Raw genomic sequence first — 13697 nt, 5'->3', positions numbered from 1 at the left:
CCTGGGTGACAGAGGAGATCCTGTCTCAAAAATTAAAAAATAAAAGTTCACATAGGCAAGAGAGAAAATAAGAACAGATTCTGTTAAATAAAATTTATAGGAAGTGATTGGTTTGGACTGAGCTCCTGTACTAGGCCTAACAGACCAAACCAAAATGGAGTTACTCATGCTGAAGTTCCACTCACTAAGCCAAACTAAGTTGTTTATCTGACCTTCCATGAAATCAGGAGAAAGAGAGGTAATAGCCAAATCCCCAGATGGGCCAGTTTTAGCTGGCATGATAAGGAAATTCCCTCTGGTTTCACCTTTACAAAGAAAGTAACCTTGCAATGAGAATCCACTCTTTGTTCTGTTTCTGCTTTCTTCAGCCATTTTCTGACTATAGAGTCAACCTCCTCTGCTCAGCTCATCAGAGCACTCATTTTGAGGTGTTGCCTGATACTAGAGTTGCAAATAAAAGCCAGTTGAGATTTTTAAGCTAAACTTGTTTTGTTTTTGGTAATTCTAAAAGGAAAATGGAAAATGAGTGGAAGCAGAAAAGAATAAATGGGCTTCAAACACTCTACTTGCTAGTGGATAAACAAAATAGTCAAGTTCTTACCTTTAAAAAATGTATAAAGTACCTGATTCAAATGCATACCTGTGAATGCATGCAGACATAAACCTCCACACTGGAGTGTACATTTACTTCCTTTTCTCTACCCAGCATGCAACTGCCCTACTTAGTGGGCATTTATCTTGCTTCTGCATGAGAAGGGTCAGGCCTTTTCACACTCTTGACCCTTGTATTTCAGAGTCACTCTCAGTTCCAGAGCATTCAACCCAGACCTAACCATTCTCCTGGCCTCAGGGACTGGCTCACTTGAGCCAATCAGACCAACCAGAAACAATATTGGGCATTTTGTTTGAATGATTTGGAAGAGGTCCTTCCTCCTTCTCATTGTGCTTGATGCCATGAGGATGTAGGGGCTGGAGCAATGGCAGTCATTTTGGCCCCATGAGGGAGAGATTGAAGCTGCCAGGGGATACCACAGAGGCCTGAAATGAACCCAGGACTGAGAGAAGAGAAATCACATCCTGATGACACCATGAAAACTCAGGATCCAGCCATTCTTGAAGCCAAGGTCTAGCTCTGGACTTTTCAATTATAAGAACCAATAAGTTTCTCATTTTTTGTTTCCTTAAGCCAGTTGGAATTAGGGTTTTTTGTTTGGTCTTTGTTTTGGTCATTTGCAACTGGTAGAGTCTTAACTGATAAATCAAGACCCTGACAGCCTAATGATGACACAAGAAATACACAGAAATTCAACTGTTCAACTGCCCTTCTCTGTCATATGCCAAGTGTGTCCTCTTTCTTCATATTTCTAATTCTTTGTTCATAGGGCTTTAGTAACCCTGTTAAAGGGTGCAATTTAATCAATGTACATCTGACATATCAAATAATAATGCCTTTTATATGTATCATCTACAAAATTCATTTTATGTATATTTTCTAAATCCAAAAAAACAACACTAAAGGAGATAGTAGTCACAGTTTAATGACTAAGAACTAACTAAAATGTTTTAAAGTTTACTTGGCACTAGGACCTCATAGCTGGGGTGAGGGCCAGGTCTTCTTTTCAATATTCTTATCTTTATGTCCATTATTCTTTTCATCACACCACAAATATTTTTATCTTCAAAAGTATAATTGGCTATATGTCCAAATAAGACATAAACATTAAGCAGATTAAGAGATACAAGACTTTTTAAAATAGTATAATCTTACCTAAATCAATATCTCGAATTCCCATGTACAATTCAAGAACATCATCAATCTTTTCAATTGCCTTTGCTTTGGTTTCAGAAGGCTTTATCAAAAAAGAGAGAAATAAGATATTATATAACAAAATCTCTTGATTGTCAGGGCATACACAAGAGAAAGTCTGATGTGGAGCCAGTTCATGATTGTGTACTTCAGCTAATTTTAATGGAAATATATCTAGAATGTGCTCTGTAACTAAATACATATCAATACAGTAAATACTTATTTTTAGTGTCTGCACTAAGAGTTATGGATTCGAAAAAGAAAAGCCAGGAACACCATCCCCAAGTAGCTAACAATCTAGAAGAGGAAACAGATGTGAAAATAAATAACATGTAACAGTTTTTAAAGGATATAAAACTTACAGAAGCATCACAGGGAAGGAAGCAAATTTATATCGCTAACAGTCATGGAAGACTTCAGAAAGAAGGTGACTTGGCTGAGCACAGTGGCTTATGCCTGTAATCCCAGCACTTTGGAAGGCTGAGGTGGGAGAGTTGCTTCAGCCTAGGTGTTCAAGACCAGCCCAGGCAACATGGTGAGACTCCATCTCCACACACACACACACACACACACAAAATCAATTAATTAAAATAATTAGCTGGGTGTGGTGGCACATGCTTGTAATCTCAGCCACTTGGGAGGCTAAAATGGGAGGATCACTTGAGCCTGAGAGGTCTAGACAAGCCTGGGTAATATGGCAAGACTCTCTTTCTACCAGTTAATTAATTTAATTAAAAAGTAACCAGGTGTGGTGGTATGCACCTTTAGTCCCAGCCACTCAGAAGGCTAAAGTGAGAAGATCACTTAAGCCCAGGATAATGAGGCTGTAGTGAGCCATAATTCTGCCACTGCACTCCAGCCTGACAAAAGGGCAAGACTCTGTCTCAGAAAAAAAGAAGGATGTCTTAAGAACTGCGGTGGGTTTTGTTTTTTGTTTTGTTTTGTTTTGTCTTCTTTTGTTTTGTTTTGTTTTGTTTTGTTTGAGACAAAGTCTCCTTCTGTTGTCCAGGCTGAAGTGCAGTGGTGTGATCTCAGTTCACTGCAACCTCTGCCTCCCAAGTAGCTGGGATGACAGGCGTGCACTACCACGCCCAGCTAATTTTTTGTATTTTTTTAGTAGAGACGGGGTTTTCACCATGTTGGCCAGGCTGGTCTCGAATTCCTGGACTCAAGTGATCCGCCCACCTTGGCCTCCTAAAGTGCTGGGATTACAGGCGTGAGCCACCACGCCCAGCCAAGAACTGTGTTTTCAATGATGAAGAGGAGATAAGCAGGAGAGGACACTTCAAGCAGGATGTAATAGATAGGCAAAGTCTAAGTAAGGTCAGAGAGTCATGTTAGAGGGATGCCAGAAGTCCCATGTAGCTGGAGAACACAGTGACAAATACGACTAGATCTTGAGGGGTCCTGTGTACCATGAAAAGGATTTTGGTCTTTATTGTGCAGGCCGGAGTCTTCAAACTTTTGATGGCTCATCCCAATAGTAAAACATTTCTGAACAAATACCCTTATTGTGTATTTTTAACTTTATTGTATGTATTGTTTACAAATTACAAATGTATTACCGTATTAACATCATTGCATACATTATAAAAATACACCAAAAAATGAAATTTTATAAGAATGAGATGATAAAATAATATTTTTAAGATCATTTTTGTGTTATGTATTAACGGTACCAAAACATTTTTGTTCTTCCCAAAACAATTACTAAACATTTCAGTAGAAATATTATTCTAACTTTTCGGTTTAATATTTGGTAAATTCTGCTCAGTTTATTTCAATACTTGGCTTTAAATGGCTTCATAGCTGAAAATGGAATTGCCCAAAGATGTTAACTACTCAACTATACATGCAAATGTAGAATTCATGATTTAGATTATAAGAATTTCATGTTACTTTCAATACTGTTATAAATATATATTGTTTTGTAGTCTCAAATTTTGTTAAAATCATGCATTTTATAGCAAATAAAAATCTATTTCCTTGAAGATATTAGTACAACTTTCTCACATCTTTATTCACAAGAACTAAACCTTAAAAACAATAACAGACAATATATTGCTCTTGCCTTCATTACAATGTATCTTGAACTGTCTGTATAAAGCAACAGGCTATGCAAACTAACAGGTATTAACCTTTACATCTATCCAGGCACGTTTTAAGTTATGGTGACAAGTGACAGTACTCCTCATACACAAATGGCCACCAATATTTTACCATTCTAATGTTTCCTATTTGCTACAGAACAGATCTGGATCTATCACCTCTTCTCCATTCACATGCTGTTTGCCAGTGTTTAGTCCTCATCTTTTCTGATTTGCAGAGGTTTCCTATTTTGTCTCCCTGCCTTTGGTCTTCACCCTCTCAAATCCAAGCTGCTCAACAACCCATCCCCTGGAACCAAGGGATTTTTCTAAAACACAAAACTGATTGTGTTACTCCCCTCATAATTCTTAAATGGCTCCCTCATTATCGACAAGGCCCTTCACATCCTAACCCCAGCCTATGCCTCCAGCCTCATCACCCCTAACCAGTACTTCTAGCACCCCACACTCCAATCTCATGGACAGCTTACAGGTCCCCAAAACCCATTATTGTGCCATGCCTAGAACACTCTTCTTCCCCATTTTGAACTCACTTACTCATTTCTTCCAGAGAGAAACTCTTCCTGACCTCCTTTTTTTTTTTTTTTTTTTTTTCAGATGGAGTCTCAATCTGTCGCCCAGGCTGGAGTGCAATGGCGTGATCTCGGCTCACTGCAACCTCCACCTCCTGGGCTCAAGTGATTCTCCTGCCTTAGCCTCCCAAGTAGCTGGGATTACAGGTGCCCACCACCATGCCTGGCTAATTTTTATGTTTTTAGTAGAGATGGGGTTTCATCATGTTGGCCAGGCTAGTCTCAAACTCCTGACCTCAGGTAATCCACCCACATCAGCCTCCCAAAGTTCTGGGATTACAGGCATGAGCCACCACACCCAGCCTTCTGACCTCCTTTCTTTCCCCAATCCCTGACAATGGTTGATCAGACCCTTCTTTGTCATACTGTGTATCCTGCACCTGCTTCCATTAACCCTATCCCACTGGGTTGTAATGGTTTCTTTTCATGCTTCTCTCCTTTTAGAAGAGAAACAGGGTCTTTGTTCTTTGTATCACCAGCACTTAGACTGTGCCTGTCTCAGCAAGCACACATTGAATAAAGTATGAGGTTATGCAAGTAGTTTGTCTCTGTGTGCCCACCTAAATCCCATCTTGAATTGTAATCCCCACATGTCAAGGGAGGGACCTAGTGGGAGGTGACTGCATCATGAGGTGGTTTCCCCCATGCTGTTCTCGTGATAGTGAGGGAGTTCTCACAAGATCTGATGGTTTCAAAAGTGACAGTTCCTCCTGCACACTCACTCTCTCCTGCCACCATGTAAGATGTGCCTTGCTTCCCCTTCACCTTCTGCCATGATTGTAAGTTTCTTGAGGCCTCCCCAGCCATGCGAAAATGTGAGTCAATTAAACCTCTTTACTTTTAAATCACCCAGTCTCAGGTATTCTTTATAGCAGTGTGAAAACGGACTAATACAGAGAATCTTACACCATTTTCAGAATTTGTGCTAGGTGATTAAGGGAGTGATTTGTTTCAAATCCTATAAATCCTTTAAATCCTTAAAGTGTTTGAAATTAGATTTTAGGTCATTTGTGTCAAATTTAATATTAGCACCAAACTGCTTTTTCCTTTCATTATGAGCTATTTTTAATTGCCCTATTTTACTAAACAAGCTATGAAAATAGGAATGGATTTTTAGATGTTTATCTTTGAATGAATCTTTCCTACCTCCCCAGGTAGATCTTAAGCTGCTCTTTTCCATTGAGGCACCTTTGCCACAGCAGGAGCTTAACAAAGAGGGATGGATGATTTAACCCTTAGAAGATGCCCTTCCTCCTGAAGTGATGTGGTGTTTTTCCTGCTGATCTGCTTCCTCTGTGAGCTGTTTAAAGGTCTGCTCATTTTTCCTCACAGCCTCCGGCAAAAGGCAGAGCTGACATTCTCCCGGCTCCCCACAGCCAGCTCCTTCCCCTCTGTTCTTCTCTTCTCTGATAAATTCCTTTCTTCCACTGAGATTTGCTTATTTATTCAATAAACACTTACTGGCCTTCAGCAATATACCAGGCAGTGTGCTGAGCCACAGAGGGAAAATAAAGGCTCCAAACACCCAGAAGTCACTGCCCTGGGTTTCCTTCACATACCTCATCACATCTCCTTTTCAAAACACTTTTTGCCCTATCAGTTCTCTTCATTGCCATTTGCCTCCGATCGGTCCTTTCATTCTCCCAGAACCCAAGCATTTGACTCAGGATCTTCCTCTGGATCCCCCCAAAACTGATAACACCCTGGGTGACTTGACACTCCTAAGGACAGCTTGGCCTCATGGGTTCCTTAAGTGTCTGCTTCAACAAACCACCCTTATGACCAACCCTGGACATTGTCACCCAACAAGTTCTGGGATCCACTCTGTGAAACAGCCTCAAAACTGTTCACCTGTCTCTTTTTTCCTTCAAACACACAGGAACCCAGACAGTGTTCATATACAGAGAGACCCTAGAAGGGCCCAGTGCCTTGCCCCTGCCCCCTGGAGCTCACAGGCATCAGTCACCTGCTCGACATCCTGTCTATCCACAGGAGGGCTTTGCCCCCCTTGCCTTTGCTGCTGCTGTGGGCCTGCTGCTTGTCACTCAGAATCCTTACCATCACCACCCCAACCCTGTAGTTTTCTTCCTCCACCCTTCCTGCCTCTAGTTGTCACTTCTCCTTCTGGTGTTTTTCACTCAAACACTAACCTGTATATAAAGTCAGTCAAAGGGAAAAACCCTTGCTTTTCTCAAACTAAAAGAAATCATTTATTAATTCATCAATGCATCAAAGATTTCCATTCCTTTGGTATATCAGGTCCTATTCTAGGCGCTAGGGATGCAGCAGTGAACAAGACATGTGAGCAAAGGAGCTAGACAGTAGACAAAATTAATCAGAGGTAAAAAGAGTCCTAGGGTGTTTAGTGCTGATATGGTTTGACTGTGTCCCCACCCAAATCTCATCTTGAATTGTAGCTCCCCTAATCCCCACATGTTGTGGGAGGGACCTGGTGGTAGGTAACTGAATCATGGGGGCAGGTTTTTCCCATGCCATTGTTCTCGTGATAGTGAATAAGTCTCACGAGATCTGAGGTTTTATAAAGGGCAGTTCCCCTGCACATACTCTGTTGCCTGCTGCCATGTAAGAGGTGCCTTTGCTCCTCCTTCACCTTCCGCCATGATTGTGAGGCCTCCCCAGCCATGTATAACTGTGAGTCCATTAAACATCTTTTTCTTTATAAATTACCCAGTCTCAGGTATGTCTTTATTAGCAGTGTGAAAACGGACTAATACAATTGCTTCGACAGAAATTAAGGGCGTGGAAGAGTGGGCAGTGGGAAGGGTGGAGGGAGTTGTTGTTTATACAGGATGCTCGGGAAAGGCCTTTGAGATAGACAATGTGTGGGCAGAAACCTAATGATGGCAGGGGAGCAAGCTATGCAGATAAATGGGCAAAACATTCAGGCAGAGACAACAGCAGTACTGACAGCCTGAGATGGGGATACACCTGGAGTGTTTGGGAACAGCAAGGAGACCAGCATGACTGAAGCAGAGGAAGCCAGGGCAGAGGGGTGGGAATTGAGAACAGAGAAGAAACATGGAGTTCGGTCACATTGGTCATTCTGAGGACTTTAGCTTTTATTCTGAGTGTCATGGGAAGCCACTGGAGGGTTGTAAACAGAAAAGTGACATAATTTCTCCTGCATATTTTAAGGATCATTCTGAAGGTTGTGCTGAGCACAGTGGAAAGAAGGCAAGGGTGAACACAGGTGTACTAAACAGGTGATTGCAATATCCAGGATAAGATGATGGTGCTTTGCGGCACAGTGGTGGGCAGGGGCGGTGAGAAGTCATTGGACTCCAGTATCTTATAGAGGTAGATTCACTAGGATTTGCTAATGGAAGCAACGTGGGACATGAACGAAAAGAGTCAAAGATGACTACAAGGTTTTTTATGTGAGAAGAGGGGTTTAGGAATATAATCTTTCATTATCAAAATCTTTTGTTGACTCCTACAGGTGGCTCTGAAACTTTTTCTTGGCTCTCAGAGAGCTTTGGTTGACTTAAGTTTTTGAGATAGTCCAGCTGTCTATAGAGTCTAGAAACGTCACCTACAGGTAGCTGAGAATTTCTATAGATCACAATCTCTTCTCATGTCCTTAACTTCTTTATTTCCTTTTTAAATACCTTCAGTAATTTCCAGATTAAATAGACAATGAATTAAAAGTCTAAGTTTTGATTAGAATGAATGGAATTTTATCCAACTTTGTGAGTTTATCTTTATTTCCAGTTCCAATAATCACAAATATCTCAACATTTCCAAGCAGAACAGGAAGTAAATGAACATAACATACCATTTCTTCCACGGTGGCAGGACCTTTTGATCTCAGGCGAAGTGTTGCCCTTCCACTACCAATTTTTTCTCCTGATGACTTTCCAGCCTTTGACCTCGGCTCTATTTCTACAATACAATGAACAGGGAAACATACATATACGCAGAAAGCATCCCAACAGATTACTGTGAAAGCTAATGTGGCTTATATCACAAAACTATATACAATTGTTATAGAAATTTGATAAAAGGTAGGCCTTCTTAAAGAATTTCCCACAGCAAAATAAATTTACTTGCCATCCATTATTCTTATAGGAGAGTTTTTATGAGAGAGTTCTAACTCTAAGAAAAGGGAATATGTGAAATATACAGATGGGAAAGACAAAGTTACAAGGAAGAAAAATAAAACAGTAGTCTTTATAAAAAGAGTAAAGAGGAGTAAGTGGTTTCATCAAGGTTACAAAAAAGAGAAAGAATCATGTCTTGAAAGAAGAGAGATTTCTTCTCCCAATGGACCGATAGAAAAAGAAGAAACAAAACAAAAAAATTTAAAGAAAAAAAAGAGAGAAGAGAGGGACAAGAGCACTATTATTTGAGGATCTACCCTCTGCATGATGCTTTACGTTAAAAAATCCCATTTAATACTCATACCAACCTATGAGACAGGTGATCGCCCTCATTTTACTGATAAGGGAACTGAAGTCAGTAAGAAGTGGGGCTGGGATTCAAAACCGGGTCTTGCAGATATAGACCAGATTTCAAAGTCCATAGCTTTCCTGAACAATGCTCCAGCCCACACCTCTTGGAAGCACAAGGGATAAAATCAGAGTTGACATACTGGAAGAAATGTGCCCTACATAGGCCCCACTCCAATAACTTATTGTGCTGTAAGACATGCGTAGCCAGATCACCTACTTTTTTTTTTTTTGCAAAGAAACTGGAGACTCAGGCCAGAACGATTACAGTAATCTCATGCCTGAATCTCAGCACTTTGAGAGACCAAAGCAGGCAGACTGCTTGAGCCCAGGAGTTCAAGACCAGCCTGGGCAACAGGGTGAAATTCCATCTCTGCTAAAAATACAAAAATTAACCAGGCATGGTGGCACACACTTGTAGTCTCAGCTACTCAGGAGGATGAGGTGGGAGGATTGCTTGAGCTCAGGTGGTCAAGGCTGCAGTGAGCCATGATTGCACCACTGCACTGTGTTGCCTAGGCAACACAGTGAGACTCTGTCAAAAAAAAAAGAAAGGAAGGAAAGAAGGAAAGAAAAGAAAAGAAAAGAAACGAAAGAAGTGAGAGAGAGAGGGAAAGAAGGAAAAAGAAAGAGGACACTCAGAGTTTTGTGTGCATCTCCTGATTTTTAAATTTTTTAAGCTTGGGCAATTAAATCAAACTTTTAAAAACAACATATTGGCAAAAACAAAAGAGATCTATGGGTTAGATTCCAACCACAGGACACTGATTGATAACCTCTGCAAATACCGTGAACTTCCTCGACCGAGGACTCCACATGGCAGCAGTACAGGGGAAGAGGCAGGTGGGGAGGGGATGCTGCACTAAAGCAGAGGTCTCCAACCTCCAGGGCCGCAGACTGGTACTAGTCCGTGGCCTGTTAGGAACTGGGCCACACAGCATTACGTTATAGCCTGAGCTCTGCCTCCTGTCGATCAGCAGTGGCATGAGATTCTCATAGAAAATGAACCCTATTGTGAACTGATCATGTGAGGGATCTAGGTTGTGCGTTCCTTATGAATCTAACTAATGCCTGATTATCTGAGGTGGAACAGTTTTATCCCAAAACCATTCTCTCCTGCCTGCCCCATCTGTGGAAAAATTGTCTTCCATGAAACCAGTCCCTGGTGCCAAAAAGGTTGGGGACCCCTGCACTAAAGAACTGGAGACAACTGAGCACTCTAGTGAGGCATCACAGGACAGGCTGGTGAGTATGAGTAGGCAGTGAGGCCTGTGCAAAGCTCTCATGACACAGACATCAAGTGGCCTGCATTCTTACTTAGAACCTAGGTGATATGGTTTGGCTCTGTGTCCCCACCCAAATCTCATCTCGAATTATAATCCCCATAATCTCCGTATGTGGAGGGAGGGATCAAGTGGGACGTGATTGGATCAAGGGATGGTTTCTCCCACGCTGTTCTCATGATAGTGAATCAGTTCTCATGAAATCTGATGGTTTTGTAAATCAGTTTTCCCTGCTCTTGCATGCTCTCTTTTGTCTGTTGCCATATAAGATGTGCCTGCTTCCCCTTCCTGAGGCCTCCCCAGCCATGTGGAACTGTGAATCAGTTAAACCTCTTTTCTTTATAAATTACCCAGTCTCAGGTATGTCTTTATAGCAGTGTGAGAACAGACTAATAAACCAAGATAATTCCCATCTTCAGCCAAGTACTGTTTTGCTATTAGGAATCTACGCCAAAGTGATTAAGGATTTTGCATATTAATTTTGCATATTAATTTTGACCTGTATTCAGGAACAGAATCACCAAAACATAAAACATAAGTCTTCCTCTGAGAATAAAATTATTAAAAATTAGCATGTAACGAGTACACTAGCCCTGCCTAACCAAAAACCTATAAATAGTGGCTGATGATTTGGGGAACATCCAAATGCTAATCCTGGTGACCCACCATTCACAGGAGACCAGAGCTGTATCAGCAAGCCTACAGTATTGGTCTTGCCAGTTACATTATGTCCTGTGTGAGGAAAGAAAGAATTCTCATGCACTCAGCATAGAGTTTCAAAAAGAGTATCCAAAGGAAAAGATTAAGTTGACCTGTCATCAGCACTGTCCAGGATTCTGTATTGCCTAGCAATGTAAGTATCCCCAGCCCAGAGTCATGTATATCCCTAAAGTGGTGAAGATAGCCTCATCTGAATGGTAGCAACCTTAAGACACGCAACGTCCTTCCCCGACCCTACTGCAATTTCACCAAGCAACCTACTTGATACAGTCTGTCTGCCCATATAAATTTCCTGCAGGGTGAAAAATGAACTTCTCATCTACCACATGTGCTTTGGTTTACCATTGATTATACTATTCTAATTGTAAAATAATATATTGCCAATCTGACTTTTCAAAAAGTGTCTCTTGTAAGTTTGGTGAGCATGATAGAGCCCTGAAAAACTGAACAACTCTACACACATTGAAAAAAATAAAAATAAGAAGGTTTCTGGGACCTACAAAGCTAAGGACCCAGCCTCTGGAATGTAGGGCTTCACAAAGGTTGTATCATCCCTGCCTAAGAAGTCAGCTTGCCCCTCTACATGATGTTTCTATCTTATCTTGCTCTTACCTGCAACACCGGTAGCCAGAAGGGAAAATTTATGTAGCATATAACTTTTCATTAATAAATTTTATTTGACAGAGCAGTTTTAGGTTCACAGCAAAACTGAGCAGAAAGTGCAGAAGGTTTCCATATGGCCCCTATTCCCACCACACAGGCACAGCCCCTCCCATTATCAACCTCGGACACCAGAGTAAGACTTTTGCTACTACTGATGAACCTACATTGACACATTGTAGTCAGCCAATGTCCACAGTTTAGAGTTCACCCTTGGTGTTACACATTCTATGAATTTGAATAAATGTATATTATAATATATACCCACCATTGTATTATGCGAAATGGTGTTACTGCCCTAAAAATTCTCTGAGCTTCTCCTATACATCCCAGATTTTTTTTTTTTTATCATTATGGATTTGCCAAGCCATCATCTCAAAAGTGACATCTCAAAGCTAACCACTTGGTGGCACCAAAGCAAAAGTTAAATTTTAAATTCTGGGTTGGATCAGCCTCCAGAAAGGCGGTTTTCACCTCTAAGGAAACAGAAGCCATGTTTGTCTATGAGCCTATGACCCAGGTACATAAATCAATCTCTTTATACACAAAAACAAGCAGGATGGTCCTGTTCACCCACAGGGGATAAAACAGGTTTCGTGTTTTTGAAATGTTTTGGAGATCACAAGTATTTACAATCTGGCCTACTTTTGGGGTGCTGGCCTGTCTAAGCACGTCTGGCCAACCAGGTCAAGCCCTAAATCAGTCACTTCACATGAACGGATCTGCACAAGGCTTCTCTTGGGGCTGAGCTAAGAGAGGGATGCAGTGGATACAGCTGGCACTGGTAACCAGCCTGCACCTGCAGTTAGCTGACTCACTAGATGCACCAGGGCTCCCAGTTGAGGGTACTGGCCATCCGCCTGCCACACATCACTTAGGGCACAGGAACACACAGCGTGTGGGTGCCTAACCGCTCCCACAGTGGAGTTGCACATAGCCTAGAAACAGCCAGGTTTGTTTCCAGACCTTTTTGTGGCAATTGTATCTGTTACTCTAACTAAGTGCTTTAATTTAAAAGTACATGAGCTGATGAAATGAGTGTAAAACAAGGAGTTATTAATGCTATGAAAACTAGGTTGATGGTTGACTGCCGTGGATAGACTCCATAAGGGTAAGTTGCAAAAAAAAAAAATTAGGTGTGGACAAGATGACTCTAGGAGATTAGAAAAAATATTTTTGGCTGGGTTCAGTGGCTCACGCCTGTAATCTCAACACATTAGCAGGCCAAGGCGGGAGGATCACTTGACCTCAGGAGTTCAGGACCAGCCTGGGCAACACAGTAAGACCTTGTCTCTATGAGAAATTTTAGGCTGGGTGCCGTGGCTCATGCCTCTAATCCCAGCGTTTTGAGAGGCCAAGATTGGCAGATCACTTGAGCTCAGGAATTTGAGGCCAGCCTAGGCAACATGGTAAAACCCCATCTCTACAAAAAAATATAAAAATTAGTCAGACAGGGTAACATGCACCGGCAGTCCTAGCTACTCAGGAGGCTAAAGCAGGAGGATTGCTTGAGCCCCAGGACATCAAGGCTGCAGTGAGCTGTGATCACGCCACTGTACTTCAGCCTGGGTGACAGAGCAAGACCTTGTCTCAACAAAAAAAAAGAGGAACAAAAAACAAAATGTTTCATCAGTGAGGCATGATGGGACATGCCTGTAGTCCAAGCTACTCAGGAGACTACGGTGTGAAGATCATTTAAGCCTGGGACTTTGAAACTACAATGAACCATGATTGAAAAGAAAAAAGAAAAAAATATTTTTAAATAGCCATCATTTCACATATCTGTTTTTTTTAAATGAAAAAGAACCCACAGCTATGCATTAAGGCTGTGATTATATAAGACAGACATCTTAGAACTCCCATTTGTATCCTCTACTCAAAGAAAAGGCCTTTTACATTAAGAGTGATAAAAGAATGTACACTTCTATGTTTTAAAATATAGAAATGGGAACTTTCTGTACTTTCTGCTCAGTTTTTCTATGAATCTAAACATTGATTTTTAGTTTTTATGTCGGGAGCATGAGTGCAGGTTTCTTACATGCATATGCTGCTAGTGGTGAAGTCTGGGCTTTTCGTGT

General features: G+C 41.3%; 1 protein-coding gene across 2 annotated transcripts in view; it reads right to left on the bottom strand.

The window, feature by feature from the left end:
• Nucleotides 1-13697, bottom strand: part of GIPC2 (GIPC PDZ domain containing family member 2) — a 98305-nt gene that overhangs the window by 19464 nt on the left and 65144 nt on the right. For both annotated transcript variants that reach the window (XM_025386606.1, XM_025385893.1), the window contains exons 4-5: nucleotides 8284-8390; nucleotides 1769-1850 (exon numbers count right to left, since the gene is read on the bottom strand). In XM_025386606.1, the coding sequence (XP_025242391.1) occupies nucleotides 1769-1850; nucleotides 8284-8390 (189 nt within the window). The remainder of the gene's footprint in view (nucleotides 1-1768; nucleotides 1851-8283; nucleotides 8391-13697) is intronic.

Source organism: Theropithecus gelada, chromosome 1, assembly GCF_003255815.1.
Source record: "Theropithecus gelada isolate Dixy chromosome 1, Tgel_1.0, whole genome shotgun sequence".
In the NCBI taxonomy this organism is placed as follows: Eukaryota; Metazoa; Chordata; class Mammalia; order Primates; family Cercopithecidae; genus Theropithecus; species Theropithecus gelada.
This window is presented reverse-complemented; position numbering and strand designations above follow the sequence as displayed.